At 42.3% G+C, this 21,517-nt stretch overlaps 1 protein-coding gene and 1 pseudogene across 2 annotated transcripts; both read right to left on the bottom strand.

Annotated features, from left to right (window-relative positions):
* Nucleotides 1-2,859: 2,859 nt before the first annotated feature.
* Nucleotides 2,860-3,781, bottom strand: LOC311516767 (C-C chemokine receptor type 8 pseudogene; annotated as a pseudogene). Its single transcript has one exon. The product of its transcript is annotated as a C-C chemokine receptor type 8 pseudogene (transcript).
* An 11,346-nt stretch (nucleotides 3,782-15,127) lies between these two features.
* On the bottom strand, nucleotides 15,128-17,287 carry LOC311515507 (C-C chemokine receptor type 8-like). Its single transcript, XM_084618622.1, has one exon. The coding sequence runs from the start codon at nucleotides 16,356-16,358 to the stop codon at nucleotides 15,291-15,293; it is 1,068 nt and encodes a 355-aa protein (XP_084474748.1). The 5' UTR covers nucleotides 16,359-17,287; the 3' UTR covers nucleotides 15,128-15,290.
* Nucleotides 17,288-21,517: the final 4,230 nt, after the last annotated feature.

Genomic DNA, 21,517 nt, shown 5'->3' with positions numbered 1-21,517 from the left:
CTTGCTGGAGGATTCTCTGCTCCTTGAAGTCTTTAAACTACGATTTGAGGACTTCAATAGCACAGATATAGGTGTGAGGTTTTTTGCAGGAGTGGTGGGTGAAATTATGTGGCCTGCGTTGTGCAGGAGGTCAGACTAGATGATCATAATGGTCCCTTCTGACCTAAATATCTATGAATCTACATAGATAACATCCAACATCCAATCTAACATCCAACAAATCTTTTACAACAGCTTAGTCCTAAGTATTAGCCTGGGTAGTCTGTTCTAGCAGCAGTGCGACAGAGTTGTTTGAATGTTACCAATAATGTGTCCAGTAATGTCAAGTGTGTGGTGATGCTCGTCATGTATCTGAAGAGAATAATGGGCCCAACCACTCTATTTCCAAGGCAAAATAAGCCTGCTCTTCAAGTCCATGGGAGTCTTTCCATTGGTTTCGTTGGATTTTGGATGAAGTGCTAAAAGGGGGGTGCTGTTCATAACATTGGAAGGGAGGGGGAAGATTCTTCCTATGTTGCATAGAATTCACTGTATTGGCTCAGATCAGGTACCCACTTATTCTACAGATTATTTGTTAATATGCATTGCTTTATCTTTACCCAGTTTAAATTTAATCTGTTCCCACAGCACCCAGGCCCACAACGTGTTTGGTTATCCTGAATTTTGCACTGTCAGTAAGTTTTATACTGTAATATATTAGTATTAAGAAGTTGAGATAATGATAAAGCTGTTATGTTATATAATGACATATTCTCATCATAAGGAAATGTGTTCAAATTTGGTCACAAACTATTTTAAAAAGGGGAGGCATAGCAGTAGTATGTTATCATATTGAACTTGACTTTTTAAACTTTATTATCTGTATTTATTTTATTTTTATTCTCCGTTTGCATTTTGTGCAATTCACATAAAAATTGTGAAGGAAATAGATAACCTGATGCTGAAGAAAACACCCAAATTTTAAAATGTTTGCGTCTCTCCCCGAGGCTGACCATTCCAATGATCTTATATGTATATGGTTTCCTCTTTGCGTCCCTTCTCCGTTTTCCTCTGTCACAAGGGAAGAAATGCAAGCATATTTTAAAATTAAAAATATGGCTTCTAATTTTGAATTATTAAACCAAATTAATTCTTATGTAGCACTGGGGAGGGGGGGTTATTTTGGAGACAAATTTGATTCATGTTTTGTTTTCTCTGCAAGGTATCGCTGATTTTAGTAAACCAAAGAGCCACCAATATATGCTCTACCAACCTGAGGAGCCTGGTACCTTGTGATCTATGGGGCTTGAGGAGCAAAAAATGAGGAAAAAATAGAAAGGCATTAAAAGTACCCAGTCTATTTTTTTTAATCAACTGGGAAAGGAAAGAGACTAGAAAGACAGTAGAGGAGATGACAGAGATGAACCAGAACAGAAACATAAATAAAGTGGCCCTACCTTTTTTAAAGATTTAGTACCACTGATATACAGAGTGTATTGAATGTTCAGTATTCCATTGAAATGCTGATTCTACCAGCCATAAGTACCATCTTTAAGGCTTTAGAGCCTTAGGATATGTCCACCCCGCAATAGAAACTTGCGACTGGCCCACGCTATCCAACTCAGGTTCACAGAGCTAGGGCGACTGTTTTATTGCTGTGTAGACTTCCAGGCTCGGGCTGGAGCCTGGGCTCTAGAATCCTGCTGAGGGGGGCGGGGGAGAAGGGCCCCACAGCTTGGGCTCTAGCCCAAGTCCAGAAATCTATACAGCCCCATAGCCTGAGCCTTGCAAGCCCTAGTCAACTAGGATGAGCCAGCCATGGATTTTTTTCATTGCTGTGTAGACATACCCTTAGATATACTCCTTCTTGTCATCTTATTTAGAGCAATTTCTTGGAAACCTTTACTTATATGAGTTGCCTCAATGATGTAAATTAAACTATTAACAAGTAAAAATTATTCCTAGGAGCAGGCATACTTGCATTACCCTAGTGTTTGTAGCAGGTATATAATATCAAATACACGTTTAAGAAGAGGGGCTATTTAACTCAACTGGAAAAAAGCAGATACTTCAGGACACTTTTTTCTTTTTTCTTTTTTTTTTTTAAACCATCAATGACTACATACATTAGTGTTAAATACCATGGCTTGGGGAACATCTGAAACTTCTGACTAACCAGGTGTACGGATTAATGGAAGTGCTATTCTGCAGTGCAGTGTCACTGATACAGAAATTGAGGGAACAGAGGGAGTAATGCTGATGTTAGCTTAATACTTTGTATTCTATTAAAAAGAGTTAAAAAAAACTTTGAGACCTGCTTTACAAATACAAAGCTGTTGATTAGTGCTTACAGGTGCAAAGAGGCAAATTGAGAAGTTAAGTGTGTGATGAACTAACGTAAGAGCACAGGATGGACACACTGTAGATTAGGATAGTTAGGATTTTTGGAAAAAAGGAATTTGGATAACTGGAATTCTACTGTATTATAAAACCTAGATAATAAATTCAGTTGATAGTTACGTGTCTTATACATGTCCATACGTCCCTGAGGACTTCAGTGAGCTGTAGGATTAAAAATAATAATGTTAACAACAGCCTTCCTTTTAAGGAAGCATATTATACATATGAAGCTCAAATTAATAAATTTAAGGACACTGAAATTATAATATTGTCTAAGCTTTTATACGAGTCACTACTATGATGAGTGAGAATTTTAATTGAAAGCTAAGTCCTCCCACCTACAATGTGAAATAATCTATTTACTAAGCTGCCTGAAGTATTTTCTTTCAAAGTCACTGATACTATATCGCATCAACTGCATCCCTGAATGGTTGTATTTGGCCCATTGTATTTTACAGGACAGGGTCAACAACAGAAGAATGTGAGGACTGGGGTGCACATGGAAGAGGTGCTATAGTGACTCTAAAAGACATTGTGGTCTTTGCAAGTCAATAAGAATCATGTATGTATTTGGAATATTTCATGAAGGTATTTCTTGAACTTTTCACCCACAAAAGCGTAGATCACTGGGTTCAGGCAGCAGTGGATGAAGGAGATGGTTTGTCACCTGCAGGGCCAGGTCTAGGCTTTTGCTCATCTCGCAGTCATCTATGATGTGCAGGCTTTGCAAGGAAACCAGAAAAATCACAATGTTGAAGGGCGTCCAGAAGAGGAAAGACACAACTACAACAATGAAAACCAGCTTTAAGCTTGTTTCAGTTCATGCATCTCTGCAGGTTTTACAAGATGTGGGAGTAACAGATAATGAGAGTGTCAAAGGGGATCAGGAAGCCCAATATATTGACTTCAAAATTGATTAAAAGTTTCCAATAGTCCTATTATACTGGTAATAAGAAGCACATTTCATAATGCCATCTTCATTAAATTCTTGGATGAATAAAATATTTGGTACTGAAGCTAAAGTGGCCACTGACCAAACAGCGAGGCTTATAACAATGCTGAGCATAGTTCGAACTTTCCGAGCATACACAGCCTGGACGATGGCTAAATACCTGTCTGTGCTCATTAGGATTATGAAGAATATGCTGCTGTAGAAGCCAATGTAGTAAATTCCATGTATTATTTTACACGTTGGATTTCCAAAAGTCCATTGGCCTGAAGCATAATGAGCCAGAAAGGGCGGGGAGAAAACATAAAGCAGGCCAGAGACGGCGAGGTTCTGCAAATAGACATCACTCAGCTGGTCAGTTTCTTGCAAACTACCAGAACACAGATGACCAAGCTGTTTCCCACCGAGCGGAACATGAACACCACACAGTAAAAGACTGGAAAAAATACTGATTCAAAGATCTCAATGTTCTCTGTCCTGCAGGTGGAGCCCCACTTGGAATAGTAATCATAAAAAGTAGACGACTTGTCTCAGTTGAATAATTCATCATGAGGTGACCTGTTCAAGAGCACAGAATTTAATACAACCCAACAATCCTATTGTTTAGTTAGTAATCTAAGCACAATTCTGCCCTGACACCTCACGCAAGTCAACAGGATTGCACAGGCTGTAAAGGGATAGAATTTGGCCCATGAGGACAGGCTAGCCTGTTCAGTTAAAAGAACATTTCACCCTCAAGCCTCACACAACACCTGAACCAAATCAAAGCTTTTTTTGACGTTTGAAAATATTTGGGTAACTTTTGGGTTTCATTAGATTTATTTTTTGTGAGCATCTCCACTTTCAGTTATTATTGTCAAAATCCCATGAGAAAGGTTGTTCCACAGTGTTTAATTTGTGCCAAGGCTTGTCAGGGCTGAGCTTCGTCACTTCAGGGCTTGGCAGTTTGTAGCCTCAGCACTTCTGGGCTTCCTCTTTCAGTTATGAAAATAAAAAAAATTGCTTGCACCCTAGCACCTAATTGCTTGAGCCTCAGCACCTCTTTCATTGCATATTAAGCACTGTTGTTCCCAAACCATTTCCATGAAAATGAAAAGAGGAAATACTGGGAAGCCCATGAGATAACTTCTCGCAGGGTTTCCTACTCAGTTTTACAAGCGATGCAGAGATGGCGATAGGCTAGCATTGGGGAGACACTGGATTTGTGACTTTCCTGGCTGGTGTGTCAGGGATGTGATGTGTTTCCATGAAAAGGGGAACACCAAGTAGTATGTTAGTGAGCAGAAGAATTTTGAGAGCCTGGTTACCTAGAAAATTGCAATGAGGCCTAAATCCTGTCGCCAGCGCTCAGCCTGAAAGAATGGTACTCATGGGGATTCCCATTCACTGTGCATCCTGTTGAGCAGGTTAAGGAACCAGACTGACTTCATGGTGCATAATTAAAGCACCAATAAAACTGAGGTAGTGAACATGCTGAGCACCCTATTGTTTATCATTTCCTTGTTTCTAAATGATATTCTAAACTATGCCCTCCCACTTTTTACCGGTTGTAAGGCGAGCAACAGGGGGCAGGAGGTGGAGAGGAACAAGTGAGGGATGTGGCCTCCAGGGAAGAGGTGGCGTGAGTTCAGGGCCACAGTTTGGGCACCTGTGGCCCCCCCACTTTTAGGGAGCTTCTGTCACTCCTGAGTCTGGCTTACCTGTGTGTTAGTATAGTTGAAAGAGATATTAGAGTTATATCAATGTGCTTAGTGTTTCGACTTTATAGAACGCTTGTAGGATGCTGCGTATATTAATCCTACTTACAATATCTTGTTGTGTATCTGAAGTTAACAACAATTCGAGATTGTTGAATAACAGGCTCAAAGATTATCAATCAGAGATTAGTACAGCACTACACAGAATTCAGAAAGAATGGAAATATTACCACCCTTTGATGTGATGGATGATTGATGATGAAGAGCTGGCTATGTGTCTCTCCTTCTGCGTAACTGGAGGGACTTGCAGTTTCATTCCCTAACTAAGTTCCAACACCACTGTTATTATATAAGTTTTTAAACAAAGAAATCTCTTTGTCGGAAGAAACATATGTTCTGATGTCATTTCTATACATGCTCAGTTTACCTGATTTATGTTATGTGTGAAGGCATAATTATTTACAGCTGAAAGGACTAACAATTCTATAAGATAATAATAGCTTTCAGTGGCTCTTTCTTCCCCCATAATCATTCTTCCCTATTGATTCCCCAATAGGAAACATCAGCTGTAACAATCATCCCTCATCATATTTCCCAGTTTTATATATGCTTATGTACTCATTATATATATGTGTAAGGGAATGGTTTCCAAGAACTTCTGGAGTTCTATAGGTCAAAGAGATTATTAGATACAGTCTAATGCATAGAATTCCTGAAGAGTTATTTATTGGTCAAGGACAGTGGCACAGGAGCCAGCAAACAGAGCTGTAAACAGGGGAGTTTGAGTGGGAGTTTGAAAGGGGAGTTTGCATTGTGGTGCTTGTTTGGAGTTTGTTTTTGCTGTGGGTGGTGGTGTTTTGGTGTGGTTTGTTTCCCAGATTAACAGGATTTAGGTGGGAAGGCTATGACAGATACAGAGGCAGCAGTGGGAGTGACTCATGTAGTGGAAGACACGATGAAGATGACTGGATGTGGAAGCTGCGATATGTACATGATCCTGGAGGGGGTACCTGGTAAGAGTTTTGTCTGCATGAAATGCCATCTGATGGAGCTGATGGAGGAAAAAATCCGAGGTTTGGAGATGCAGGTGGAAAGTCTGGTTGAGTTTAGAAAGGGGTTCAAGCAGATTATGGAGCAAAGACATGATGTATCTGAAGGGAAAACCTCAGACTTGCAGATGGAAGCAGGACTGAGGAATTCTGAGGGGAGACTGGGTGAGGAAAGTGGTCAGTGGAAGCATGTGACTAAAAGAACCAGGCAGAGGAAAAGACGGCCTAGTGAAGGAGAAATAGAGCTCAAGAACAGGTTTGCAGAGTTGGAAAACGAAGAAGGGGCTCAGCAGGTAGTCACTGAAGGTGGAAGGGCAAGGAAGAAGAGAAGAGCGGCTAGTCCTATAGGAAAAGGGGAAGAGTCAATGGAGACTACACCAAATATGAGCCCCAGAAGGATACAGGATGGGTTGAAGAGGATTACAAGGGAGAATAGGAATGGAAAGAACTTGCAGCCAGAGGGAACAGGATAGACTGGAGAATAGCACCGTCACCAGGAAAAGGCAGGTCTATGTGATCGGGGACTCTTTACTGAGAAGAATAGACAGGCCTGTAACCAGAGCTGATCCAGAGACTAGAAGGGTATGCTGTCTTCCAGGTGCTAAGATACGGGATGTAGACCTGAAGTTAAAAAGGATCCTAAAGGGAGCAGGAAAGAATCCCCTAATTATCCTTCATGTGGGAACAAATGATACAGCTAGATTCTCGCTGGAAAGTATTAAGGGAGACTATGCTAGGCTGGGGAAGACGCTTAAGGAAATCGAGGCTCAGGTGATCTTCAGTGGGATTCTGCCTGTTCCTAGAGAAGTGCAACAAAGGTGTGACAAGATTATGACTATCAACAGATGGCTTAGGCAGTGGTGCTATAAGGAGGGCTTTGGGATGTATGGCCACTGAGAGGCATTCATGGACAGAGGACAGTTCTCTCAAGATGGACTCCATCTGAGTAGGGAAGGAAATAGACTTCTAGGATGGAGGCTGGCACAACTGATTAAGAGAGCTTTAAACTAGGAATTTGGGGGAGATGGTTGGGAGATGTCCAGGTAATCTCCACGCCAGATTTTAGCATTCAGAGGGAAAAAAACAAAGTAAGAAAGGATACAGCCGTGGGTAGAAGAATGTATATAAGGAGAAAGAGCAGTGTGGATACCAGTCTAATAGGTTATACTGGCTGTAGAATGACCATGCCTAATAGGGTACAGAATGTGAGCGAGGCCAAACAGCAAAAATTAAGATGTTTGTACACTAATGCAAGGAGCCTAGGTAACAAAATGGAGTAACTAGAGCTACTGGTGCAGGAAGTGAAATCAGATATTATAGGGATAACAGAAACATGGTGAAACAGTAGTCATGACTGGACTACAGGTATTGAAGGGTATGTGCTGTTTAAGAAAGACCGAAATAAAGGTAAAGGTGGTGGAGTAGCATTGTATATCAATGATGAGGTAGAATGCAAAGAAATAAGAAGCGATGGAATGGATAAGACAGAGTCCATCTGGGCAAAAATTACATTGGGGAAGAAAACTACTAGAGCCTCACCTGGGATAGTGCTTGGGGTGTGCTATAGACCGCCGGGATCTAATTTGGAATGGATAGAGCCCTCTTTAATGTTTTTAATGAAGTAAATACTAATGGAAACTGCGTGATCATGGGAGACTTTAACTTCCCAGATATAGACTGGAGGACAAGTGCTAGTAATAATAGGGCTCAGATTTTCCTAGATGCGATAGCTGATGGATTCCTTCAACAAGTAGTTGCTGAACCAATGAGAGGGGATGCCATTTTAGATTTGGTTTTGGTGAGTAGTGAGGACCTCATAGAAGAAATCGTTGTAGGGGATAAACTTGGTTCAAGTGATCATGAGCTAATTCAGTTCAAACTGAACAGAAGGATTAACAAAAATAAATCTGCAACTAGGGGTTTCGATTTCAAAAGGGCTGACTTTCAAAAATTAAGGAAATTAGTTAGGGAAGTGGATTGGACTGAAGAACTTATGGATCTAAAGGCAGAGGAGGCCTGGGATTACTTTAAATCAAAGCTGCAGAAGCTATCGGAAGCCTGCATCCCAAGAAAGGGGAAAAAATTCATACGCAGGAGTTGTAGACCAAGCTGGATGAGCAAGCATCTCAGAGAGGCGACTAAGAAAAAGCAGAAAGCATACAGGGAGTGAAAGATGGGAGGGATCAGCAAGGAAAGCTACCTTATTGAGGTCAGAACATGTAGGGATAAAGTGAGACAGGCTAAAAGTCAAGTAGAGTTGGACCTTGCAAAGGGAATTAAAACCAATAGTAAAAGGTTCTACAGCCATATAAATAAGAAGAAAACAAAGAAAGAAGAAGTGGGACCGCTAAACACTGAGGATGGAGTGGAGGTCAAGGATAATCTAGGCATGGCCCAATATCTAAACAAATACTTTGGCTCAGTCTTTAATAAGGCTAAAGAGGATCTGAGGGATAATGGTAGCATGACAAATGGGAATGAGGATATGGAGGTAGATATTACCATATCTGAGGTAGAAGCGAAACTCGAACAGCTTAATGGGACTAAATGGGGGGGCCCAGATAATCTTCATCCAAGAATATTAAAGGAATTGGCACACGAAATTGCAAGCCCATTAACAAAAATTTTTAATGAATCTGTAAACTCAGGGGTTGTACCGTATGATTGGAGAATTGCTAACATAGTTCCTATTTTTAAGAAAGGAAAAAAAAGTGATCCAGGTAACTACAGGCCTGTTAGTTTGACATCTGTAGTATGCAAGGTCTTGGACAAATTTTGAAGGAGAAAGTAGTTAAGGACATTGAAGTCAATGGTAAATGGGACAAAATACAACATGGTTTTACAAAAGGTAGATTGTGCCAAACCAACCTGATCTCCTTCTTTGAGAAAGTAACAGATTTTTTAGACAAAGGAAACGCAGTGGATCTAATTTACCTAGATTTCAGTAAGGCATTTGATACCGTGCCACATGGGGAATTATTAGTTAAATTGGAAAAGATGGAGATCAAAATGAAAATTGAAAGGTGGATAAGGAATTGGTTAACAGGGAGACTACAGCGGGTCCTACTGAAAGGTGAACTGTCAGGCTGGAGGGAGGTTACTAGTGGAGTTCCTCAGGGATTAGTTTTGGGACCAATCTTATTTAATCTTTTTAATACTGACCTTGGCACAAAAAGTGGGAGTGTGCTAATAAAGTTTGTGGATGATACAAAGCTGGGAGGTATTGCCAATTTAGAGAAGGACTGGGATATCATACAGGAGGATCTGGATGACCTTGCAAACTGGAGTAATAGTAATAGTATGAAATTTAATAGTGAGAAGTGTAAGGTTATGCATTTAGGGATTAATAACAAGAATTTTAGTTATAAGCTGTGGACACATCAATTAGAAGTAATGGAGGAGGAGAAGGACCTTGGAATATTGGTTGATCATAGGATGACTATGAGCTGCCAATGTGATATGGCCATGAAAAAAGCTAATGCAGTCTTGGGATGCATCAGGTGAGGTATTTCCAGTAGAGATAAGGAGGTTTTAGTACCGTTATACAAGGCACTGGTGAGACCTCACCTGGAATACTGTGTGCAGTTCTGGTCTCTCATGTTTAAGAAGGATGAATTCAAGCTGGAACAGGTACAGAGAAGGGCTACTAGGATGATCTGAGGAATGGAAAGCTTGTCTTATGAAAGATGGAAGGTGACCATAAAAGCACATTTTGCCTTCCCATCTTCCCCACTATCTGAAACTACAAATTTTCAGTCCAAATTGGGGAACTTTCTTAGTCAGGAAGGAAAGACCATGGCTGAATTAAGGACTTTTTTGGGATGTCATTCAGTGCCTCCTCTCACTTTCACTGGGTTGGGGTGGAGGAGGGGGGAGAGCGCTGGGGGTGCAGGCTCTGGGGTGGGGCTGGAGTTGAGGAGTTCGGGGTGCGGGAGAGGCCTCCAGTCTGGGGCAGGGGGTTAGGGTGCGGGGGGCTCTGGGCTAGGGGTGAGAGCTCCGGGTGGGGCCAGAAATGAAGGGTTCAGAGTGCGGGAGAGGGTTCCAGGCTGGGGCAGGGGGTTGGAGTGCGGGGAGGGGTAGACTCTGGCTGGGGGTGCAGGCTCTGGGGTGGGGCCAGGGATGAGGGGCTTGGGGCGTTTGAGGGGGCTCCAGGCTGGAGCTGGGGGCTTCGGAGTATGGGAGGGGGTGTGGGATCCAGCTGGGGGTGTGGGTTCTGGGGTGGGGCCGGGGATGAGGGGTTTGGGGTGAAGGAGAGGGCTCAGGGCTGGGGAAGGGGCAGGGCTGTCCTTACCCATACGCAAATTACGCAGCTGCGTAGGGCCCTATGCAGCTGTGTGCTGCTCCAGTGGCCAGCCCAGTCCCCTGGCTGGCTGAGCTGGCCAGGAAACCTCTGCCTCTTCTCATCCCTGCTTTGCCCCAACCCTGCTGCCTCTCCACCCCTTCCCCAAGGCCCCTACCCCGTTCCGCCCCAGCCCTACCCCCACTCCACCACTTCCCCTGAGCTACATCCCAGGGGACTGCAGCTGGGGTCAGGCGCGCCCTGCACTCACCGGGCAGTGGGAAGTGGAGCAACCTGGCCCCAGCCCACTGTGCTCTGCCGGCTGCACTGATGTGTACTTGCTCCAATTTACTGCTATGCATTGTAGTACTAGGCATGAACTAAGCATGTTGCAGTGGAAGGAAGAAATTATGGCTGAGAAAATTTTAGCCCAAGCCAGAATGTATCACATGTTGGCCTGAACCTGAAGATGGTCATTTATAACATTAAAAATAAGAATGGTTTTAAAAAACATTTTCAAGGAATTCTTTGCACCTTGGATAAAAGGGTAACTAACGTGTTACATCCATGACTTCTGAGGTCTGGTCTACATTACAGACCTATATTGGTATAACTATGTCACTCAGGGGGGTCAAAAATCCACTCCACCCCAGTATGACATAGTTATACTGACCTACGCCCCCGTGTAGACAGTGTTATGGCAGCAGGAGAGCTTCTCCCATTGACATAGGCAATGTCTACAATACACAGTTAAGTCGACTGAAGTAACCTTGACATACAGCCACTGCTATAATTAAACCGCTGTTGTATGTCCACACTAGCTCCTTGTGTGGGCGGAGCCAGCGCATCCACAGTAGCATCTCTTGCATGGACACAGAGAGCAGTGCACTGTGGGTACCTATCCCACTGTACAGCTGGCCACAGACTGTTTCGGGAAGGGTTTGCAATGCCTCGTGGGGGCAGGGTCAGTGTCACATGATGCAGGTTTCTCAATCCCATCATTCCATGGGCATCCTACCAGGTTTCCAGCTGATTTTCAACTGCTCTGGTAACCTGCGAGCCAGCCATCTCTGCCAGAAAGCATGGATCCTGCACTGCCCTTCTGTATTGTGCTGTGGGTTATGAACACCAGGCTATAAGAGGAGTTCAACGGGAGCAGGGGCGGAAAGGGGGGGGCTATTCATCACCACGCTGACCCCAGACCCCTCCTTGTAGAAACGGCATGTCTGCAGCTGTGCACCAGAGGCAACTATTTCCTCCCTTGCCTTCTGCTGTGCCTGCCACAGCTCTTTGAGTTTTACACGGCACTGGTGTTTGTGTCCCTATCATAGCCCTTCCCCTCCATGCCCTGAGCAAGTTCCTGGGACTGGAGCAGAGCTATGCCTGCACATGAAAGGGGAAGCATGCAACGGGAATATTATCACAGGGCTACGGTTCTTAATTTTTGCACCTCAGGGCTTGGCAGGTCATCTTCCGTGCCCCCCCACAGGCAGGAGGTGGGGGGAGCAAGGAACAACAACAGGCACTCCCATGACTCCCGGTTAGTTTCCCCATAGGAGTGCAAGAAAGGGGTACAGGATGGGGGTGCAGGGTGAGGGGCGCAGGTAGGGGTGAGTGATCTCTGGTTACCCAGCCAGTGCTTAATTTTTCAGGGACTTGCTACTTTCATACATAGGCTATGAGCTGCAGACAGCTGCTTCCCCGCTTTCAAGATCCTATATTCCCTCTCCCCTCTGTATACAGAGAAAGGGGTGGTGATATAGATTAAGACAGGCAGCAAAATCCCCCATGCTCCTAATCATGCAGTTAAAGCAGCCAAACAATTTAGGAAACCTCTCCCGATGGGCAGTTGGAGTGGGAGGTAGCTGCTTCTGCAAAGTAAGTCAGGAAGCCACACTGACTTACTGTACTTTGCAGAAGCAGCTGCCTTCCAGAGGCTTGGCTGCTTAAACAGCAGGGGTCACCGTTAGGAGCATGGGAGATTTTGCTGCCTGTCTTGATCTATATCACCTCTCCTTTCTCTGTATAAGGGGCAGGAAGTGGAGAGGGAATATTTAGTCTCTATGGGGAGAGGGGTGGACTTTGCTGTGAGTTGGTCTATGTGACACTTCTCTCTCTTTGGGAATGGGGGGCTCTGTGTCTCTTTGAAGTACACGCAGGAACCTCATTATATCCGCATCTGATCGGCAACTTGAGGTGCCTTCTGATCTATGGGGCTGGGGGAGCAAAAAATGAGGAAAAAATAGAAAGGCATTAAAAGTACACAGTCTATTTTTTAATAAACTGGGAAAGGAAAGAAAATAGAAAGACAGAACAGGAGATGACACAGATGAACTAAAACAGAAACATAAATAAAGTGGCCCTACCTTTTTTAAAGGTTTAGTACCACTGATAAAGAGTGTGTACTGCATGTTCAGTATGCCATTGAAATGCTGATTCTACCAGCCATAAGTACCATATTTAAGGCTTTAGAGCTTTAGGATATGTCCACCCAGCAATAGCCTGTACTAACTGACTCAGGCTTGCAGAGCTTGGGTTGAAGGGCTGTTTCATTGCTGTATAGACTTTCAGGCTCAGGCTGGAGCCCATGCTCTAGGACCCTGCGGGATGGGAAGGTCCTAGAGCTCAGTCTCCAGTGCAAGCCCAGAAATCTAGTCAGCAATGACACAGCCCCACAGCCTGAGCTCTGCGAGCCCCAGTCTCAGCCATGGGGTTTTCTTTGTTGTGTAGACATATCCTTAGATATACTCCTCCTTGTCTTCTCAGTTAGAGCAAATTCCTGGAAACCTTTACTCATACAAGTTGTCTCAAGAATGTAGATTAAACTATTCACAAGTAATAATTAATCTGAGGAGTAAGCATACTTCCATTACCCATGTGTTTAAAGCAAGTACATAGTATTAAATATGGTAGAACCTCAGAGTTACAAACACCTCAGGAATGGAGGTTGTTCGTAACTCTGAAGTGCTCGGAACACTGAACAAAACATTATGGTTGTTCTTTCAAAAGATTACAACTGAACATTGACTTAATACAGCTTTGAAACTTTACTATGCAGAAGAAAAATTCTGCTATTAACCATCTTAATTTAAATGAAACAAGCAAAGAAACATTTTCCTTGCCTTGTCAAATCTTTTTTTAAAAACTTTACTGTTTTTAGTAGTTTACGTTTAATACAGTACTGTGCTTTATTTGCTTTTTATTTTATATTTTTTGTCTCTGCTTCTGCCTTATTGCATACTTCTGATTCCAAATGAGGTGTATGGTTGAACAGTCAGTTCATAACTTTGGTGTTTGTAACTCTGTTTCTATTGTTCATGTTTAAGAATGGGGGCTGTCAAGGTTCCTTCCCCACTCTGAACTCTAGGATACAGATGTGGGGACCTGCATGAAAACCTCCTAAGCTTACTTTTACCAGCTTAAGTTAAAACTTCCCCAAGGTATAAACTATTTTACCCTTTGCCCTTGGACTTTCGCTGCCACCACCAAACATTTAACCAGTTACTGGGAAAGAGTTGTTTGGAAACGTCTTTCCCCCCAAAATCCTCACCAAAACCTTGCACCCCTCTTCCTGGGGAAGGTTTGATAAAAATCCTCACCAATTTGCATAGGTGACCACAGACCCAAACCCTTGGATCTTAAGAACAATGAAAAACATTCAGTTTCTTAAAAGAAGAATTTTAATAGAAGTAAAAAGAATCACCTCTATAAAATCAGGATTGTAAATACCTTACAGGGTAATTAGATTCAAAACATAGAGAATCCCTCTAGGCAAAACCTTAAGTTACAAAAAGACACAAAAACAGGAATATCCATTCCATTCAGCACATCTTATTTCCTCAGCCATTGAAAGAAATCATAATCTCACACATATCTAGCTAGATTACTTACTAAATTCTAAGACTCCATTCCTGTTCTGTCTCCGGCAAAAGCATCACAAAGACAGACCCAGACCCTTTGTTCCTCCCCCGCTCCAGCTTTGAAAGTATCTTGTCTCCTCATTGGTCATTTTGTTCAGGTGCCAGCGAAGTTACCCTAGCTTCTTAACCCTTTACAGGTGAAAGGGCTTTTCCTCTGGCCAGGAGGGATTTTAAAGGTGTTTACCCTTCCCTTTATATTTATGACAGGGGTTATTCAACACAACCAGAAAAAAAGCAGTATACATCAGGAAACTTTTTTTTTAACCACCACTGACAACATACATTACTGTTAAATTCCAGTTGTTTGGGGAACATCTCAATCTTTTGACTAACCAGGTGTTAGGATAAATGGAAGTGCTATTTTGAGGAGCAGTGTCACTGATACAGAAATACGAGGAACAGAGGGAGTAATGGTAATGTTAGCATCATACTTTGTACTTTATTAAAAAGAGTAAAAAAATAACTTTATTGAGACCTGCTATACAAAATACAAATCTGTTGATTAGAGCTTACAGATGCAAAGAGGCTAATTGAGAAGTTGTGTGTGTGATGAACTAACATAGGGCTACCAGATGGACATACTGTAGATTTGGGTAATTAGGATATTTGGATAAAGGGAATTTGGATAATTGGAATTATACTACAAAACCAAGCTCAGAAATTAGGTTGATAGTTACATGTCTTATACATGTCCATAGGTCCCTGAGCACTTGAGTGAGGGTTAGGATTAAAAATAATAATATTGATAACAGCCTGGTTCTCCTTGTAAGGTAGCATATTATATATATGAAGCTAAAATGGATATATTTAAGGACACTAAAATTATAACATTATCTGAGCTTTAATACCACAGTCATTACTAGGGTAATAGAGAGCTTTAATTGAAAGCTAAGTCCTCCCAACTACAATGTGAAGTAATGTATTTACTGAGCTGCCTGGAGTATTTGCTTTCAAAGTCACTGATACTTATAACACAACAAATGCATGCTTGAATGGTTGTGTTTGCCCCATTCTATTTTACATGACAGGGTCAATCACAGAAGAATGTGAGGACTGGGTGCGCATGAGAGAGGTACTATAGTGACTCTGAAAGACATTGTGGTCTTTGCAAATCAATAAGAATCTTGCATGCTTTCTGAGTATTTCCTGAAGGTATTTCTTGAACTTTTCACCCACAAAAGCATAGATCACTGGGTTCAGGCAGCAGTGGATGAAGGAGATGGTTTCAGTCACCTGCAGGGCCAGGTCTAGGCTTTTGCTTGTCTCGCAGTCATCTATGATGTGCAGGCTTCGCAAAGAGTCTAGAAAAAGTGCAATGTTGAAGGGTGCCCAGAAGAGGAAAAACACAACCACAACAACGAAAACCAGCTTCATTGCTTTATACTTGTTTCGGTTCATGCATCTCTGCAGATTTTTCAAGATGTGGGAGTAGCAGAAAATGAGAATGCCAAGCGGGATCAAGAGACCCAAAACATTGACTTTAGAATTGGTTACAAGTTTCCAAGCAGCCCTATTATCCTGGTAATAAGGAGCACACTTCATAATGCCATCTTCATTCAGTTCTTGGATAAAGAAAATATTTGGTATTGAAGCTAAAATGGCCACTGACCAAACGGCAAGGCTTATAACAATGCTGAGCATGGTTGTTCGAACTCTCCGAGCATACACAGCATGGACGATAGCTAAATACCTGTCTATGCTCATGAGGGTTATGAAGAATATGCTGCTGTAGAAGCCAATGTAGTAAACTCCACATATTGTTTTACACATTGCATTTCCAAAAGTCCATTGGTCTGAAGCATAATGAGCCAGGAAAGGGAGGGATAAAACAAAAAGCAGGTCAGAGATGGCAAGGTTCAGCAAATAAACATCAGTCATGTTGGTCAGTTTCTTGCAAACTATCAGAACGCAAATGACCAAGCTGTTTCCCACCAGGCCGAACACGAACACCACACAGTAAAGAAATGGAAAAAATACTGATCCAAAGATCTTGATATTCTGTGTGCTGCAGACGGAGCCCAACTCAGGATAATAATCATCATAAAAAGTGGAGAGAAGATTTGACTCAGTTGAATAATTCATCATGAGGTGACCTATTTAAGAACACAGAATTTAATACGATCCAACAATCCTATTTTTTAGTTAGTATCTAGGCACAATTCTGCCCTGATACCCCACATAACCCCACTGAAGTCAACAGGGTTGCACAGGCTGTAAAGGGGTAGAATTTGATTCTGAGGGCAGGCTAACCTGTTCAGGTAAAAGAACACTTTTTGCCCTGTGATGTTATCTAATTGAAATATAATCATGCAAATCATTATTTCTACCATGGTTATATACTTGCAACAAATCTTATAAAGAGTGTAACACATGGCTGGAAAGGGTTAAGCATCCTGCAGGCTAATTAACCCAGCATTAGCCTGTAGAGACATGTTAGAAATGATAATTAAGGCCATTCGATGCTAGATAGGTTTGCATTGCAAAGTTCTAGCCTATCTTGTTAAAGTTAGGGGTGATACTAATTGTATATGTGTACTCATAAATGTTAGCCATGTAAACGGACAGTTCCTGTCTGTCACTATAGCTATGGATTCAGAGATCAAAAGGGAATATGAACATTTAGATGAATCTTGGGTGAAGTAATGTCATTGTCTATATGTCTCTGAAGTTTGTGATAGACTGTCTAAATGAATAAATTGCCCTATGTTAATTTGTGTAACTAATTACTGGTGGTGTTTAGGAAGCAGAAGGTTACATCAAAAGCCTATTGTTTGCCCAGGACTGTATGGTCAAGTGGATGCTAGGACACTGTATAAAAAGACCCTCGAGTCCTGATCATGTCATCTCAGATCTGCTTGATGCTTGAACGCAGGGAAAGCTTAAGCCACAAGATTGAGATCCCAGTGCTGATTAGTCCGCCCTGAATATAATACTGGACATTGGACTATAACCTATGGACTAAAATCTAAAAGAACTTTTTGCAGCTATAAAGCTTACCATCTCTGCTATGAATCTGAACCTCAAGTATTGAACTCATGTCTGTATGTATATTGATCTTTTAACTATACTCTCTCTCTCTCTTTTCTTTTTAAATAAATTTTAGTTTAGTTAATAAGGATTGGCTGTGTGTATTTGGGTAATATCTGGAATATTCATTAACCTGGAGGTAATGTATCCAATCCTATAGGGTTGGTAAAACTTTTTTACATGATGAAATAAGTAGGGCTGTCAATTAATTGCAGTTAACTCATGCGATTAGCTAAAAGAAATTAATCGTGATTAATCGCACTGTTAAACAATAGAACACCAATTGAAATGTATTAAATATTTTTGGATATTTTTCTACATTTTCAAATATATAGATTTCTATTACAACACAGAATACAAAGTGTACAGTGCTCACTTTATATTATTCTTTTTATTACAAATATTTGAACTGTAAAAATTAAACAAAAGAAATAGTATTTTTCAATTCACCTCATACAAGTACTCTAGTGCAATCTTCTTTATAATGAAAGTGTAACTTACAACTGTAAGAATTATGTACAAAAAATAACTGCATTGAAAAACAAAACAATTAAAACATTAGATCCTACAAGTCCACTCAGTCCTACTTCTTGTTCAGCCAATCACTAAGAAAAACAAATGTAGATTTTTTTGTTACATAACTGCTTTCAAAAACAAAATAATGTAAAACTTTAGAGCCTAGAAGTGCACTCAGTCCTACTTCTTGTTCAGCCAATTGCTAAGACAAACAAGTTTGTTTACATTTACAGGAGATGCTGCTGTCTGCTTCTTATTTACAATGTCACCTGAAAGTGAGAACAGGCATTCACATGGCATTTTTGTTGCCGGTGTTGCAAGGTATTTGTGTGCCAGATATGCTAAACATTCATATGTCCCTTCTTCCTTCAGCCACCATTCCAGAGGATATGTTTCCATGCTGATGATGCTCATTAAAAAATAATACCTTAATTAAATTTGTGACTGAACTCCTTGGGGGAGAATTGTGTGTCTTCGGCTCTGGTTTACCTGCATTCTGCCATATTTTTGTTATATATGTTATAGCAGTCTCGGATGATGACCCAGCACATGTTGTTCATTTTAAGAACGCTTTCACAACAGATCTGACAAAAGACAAAGAAGATACCAATGTGAGATTTCTAAAAATAGCTAGAGCACTCGACCCAAGGTTTAAGAATCAGAAGTGCCTTCTAAAATCTGAGGGGGACGAGGCATAGAGCATGCTTTCAGAACTCTGAAAAGAGCAACACTCTGATGCGGAAACTACATAACCTGACCACCAAAAAAGAAAATCAACCTTCTGCTGGTGGCATCTGACTCAGATGATAAAAATGAACATACGTCCATCCGCTCTGCTTTGGATTGTTATTGAGCAGGATCATTATCAAGCAGAACCCATCATCAGCATTGACGCATGTCCTGTGGAATGGTGGTTGAGGGGACAAATGAACCTTTAGCACATCTGGTACGTAAATATCTTGCGACGTCAGCTATAACAGTGCCATGCAAACTCCTGTTCTCACTTTCAGGTGACACGGTAAACAAGAAGTGGGCAGGATTATCTCCTTCAAATTGTAACCAAGTTTGTTTGGCTGAGTGATTAGCTGAAGTAGGACTGAGTGGACTTGTAGGCTCTAAAGTTTTACATTGTTTTATTTTTCAATGCAGTTATTTTTTGTACATAATTCTACATTTGTAAGTTCAACTTTCATGATAAAGAAATTGCACTACAGTACTTGTATGAGGTGAATTGAAAAATACTATTTCATTTGTTTTTTACAGTGCAAATATTTGTAATAAAAATAATTATAAAGTGAGCACTGTACACTTTGCATTCTGTGTTGTAATTGAAATCAGTTTATTTGAAAATGTAGAAAACATCCAAAATATTTAGATAAATTGTATTCCATTATGGTTTAACAACGTGATTAATCGCGATTAATTTTTTTAAATCGCTTGACAGCCTAGAAATAAGATTTTCATTAATCTTCATCATGTTTGACTTGGGTAACTAGGTGAAGGCCTGAGGCTGGGTTGCTTTAAGGGAACTGTGTTGTTGGCTGCTGGGTAGCCAGTGAGGTATTATAGAAGCTGTTTAGTGCTGACTTGGTAAATCTAAGTATTAGAATATCCACCAACTTTGGGGATTGTCTGCCCCATTCTTTGCAGTTCACCCTAATTGAGTGACCTCAGCTGGCTCCCCCTGGGACTCCGGTCACATGCCCTCATACAATGCCTAAACCAAATCAAAGCTTTTTTGAGGTTTGAAAATATTTGGCTAGCTTTTGGGTTTCATTAGATACTCCAGGGGGAAAGGTTGTGGCTCGAATGCATCCATGGAGATAAGAAACTCTGCCCCATGGCCGAGCAGGGCCGTCCTCACCTAGACACAAAGTACGTAGCTGTGTAGGGCCCCAGGAAATTTGGGGCACCAAATTTTCTGGTGCTCTGCGCAGCTGCGTGCTGCTCCAGCCTCTGCTCCACCTCTTCCCCATGGCCCACGCCCCTTCTCTGCCCCGCCCCACCTCTTCCCCACCCCAGCCCTGCCTCTTCTTGCCCCTGCTCCGCCACAGCCCTGCCCCCACTCCCCTGAGCTCTGCAGCATGCGGGCCTGCAGTCACTGGCAAATGCCGGTGAATGCTGTGTTGGGCCCCAGAATAGCTAGGGATGGCCGTGTGGCCGAGGTACCTCTGGAAGTTATGGGGAAGTTTAGATGGAATGGGGTTGGGGTAGTGATGACCATATTCCATCCTGTTTCACTAGGCACTGACTGGAGCCCCTTCCCATTAGGGAATCAGACGGGGATCTGGGGCCCCGGTTGGAAAAAAATAAAATCATTGTGGAAGCGGAAGCCAAAGCTAGACATGGGGGGTAGGGGGAGTGGAAAAACATTAGACAGAGAAACATTAGCCAGGTAGAAAGGGAAGGGAGGACCCCTAGAGAAAGTGGGGGAGAAGGAAGAAAGGATAGAATTAGCCTTGCAGGATAAGGACAACCAGAGGTCACTGGCGGGGGCTAGGCAATCACTGGAACCCCGCCACCCGAACGATGGGAGGAGGGACAGCAGGAGCAGTTTGGAAGCCTGGGAGAACTGGAGATCCTGGGTAACCAGGAGGGTGAGGGGTGCCAACAACCCTGCCACAAAACAAAGGGGGCAAGAGTAGGGAGAGTATCCCACTGGGTTGCCCCTGGCATGAAGACCTATGGGCTGAGACAGAAAACCAATTGTGGTTTTTGCAGGTGGAGAATGAGTAAACCCCATCAGGGGACCATGGAGGACCACCCTGGGGGCAAAGAACAACACCAGGAGAGTATCACATCCAGTAAAGGAGTAAGAACCCAGGGAAGGAGGAACTTTTCTGCCATACAAGGGGGAGGTTTGGGACAGTGTGAGAACGAGCAGCTGAACCAGCACTCTGGTCACTGTAAGTCCAATTAATTTCCTTGGAGAAGGGCCTGATTGAGGGAAGCTCGGGCTAATCACGAGATCAGTCTGCACTGGGGAGAGTTAAGCTGCTAGTTAACCCCATTAACTAGAAGAGTAGAAAGGCACACAGGAAGAAAGTGCAAGGGGAGGGAGGGAAATGCTAGCAAAACCAAGGTAAAAGGGGATCCCTTAGTGGATAGATCTCTCCCCTCTATGACAAAGGGTCCTGATGCTGGTATGTCACTGTAAAGACAGTTGCTGCATGGGACTATAAAGGGTGGTGTTTACAAACCAGAGGTTTTAGAGCCAGTAGGAGAGGACAGAAGCACAGGGCTGCGTCCCTGTCACAGGACATCTCAAAAGGGAGGCGCCCAAGATTAGCAAATGCTTTTGAAAATTTTGATCAAAAAGTCCCATATTACACCAACACTTTACTGTAGATTGGCTGCACAGAAGGAAGGTAGTCACATCTCAGTGCAGAGATGTTTACACAAGGAGTTCTCAGGCATCCAATGGAGAACGTGCTAAAATGCTAATAAACACCCATCAGCGCCAGTGAGAAACTTCTAAAAAACATTTCTGGTGGTACCTTAGAGACTAACAAATTTATCTGGGCATTGTCTGTCTGTATCTGCCACAAGGACTCCTCTTTATTTTTGCTGATACAGACTAACACAGCTACCACTCTGAAACCTAAAGAATATTGTGAGAGATTGGATGTCCTTTCTTGCATACCAGCAGCCCTAGCTTCAATTAAAGACAATTCTTATTAAAGATTAGCCAAACCACTCAA

This window comes from Lepidochelys olivacea (genome assembly GCF_965140295.1).
Source record: "Lepidochelys olivacea isolate rLepOli2 genome assembly, chromosome: 2".
NCBI classification, from domain to species: Eukaryota; Metazoa; Chordata; order Testudines; family Cheloniidae; genus Lepidochelys; species Lepidochelys olivacea.
This window is presented reverse-complemented; position numbering and strand designations above follow the sequence as displayed.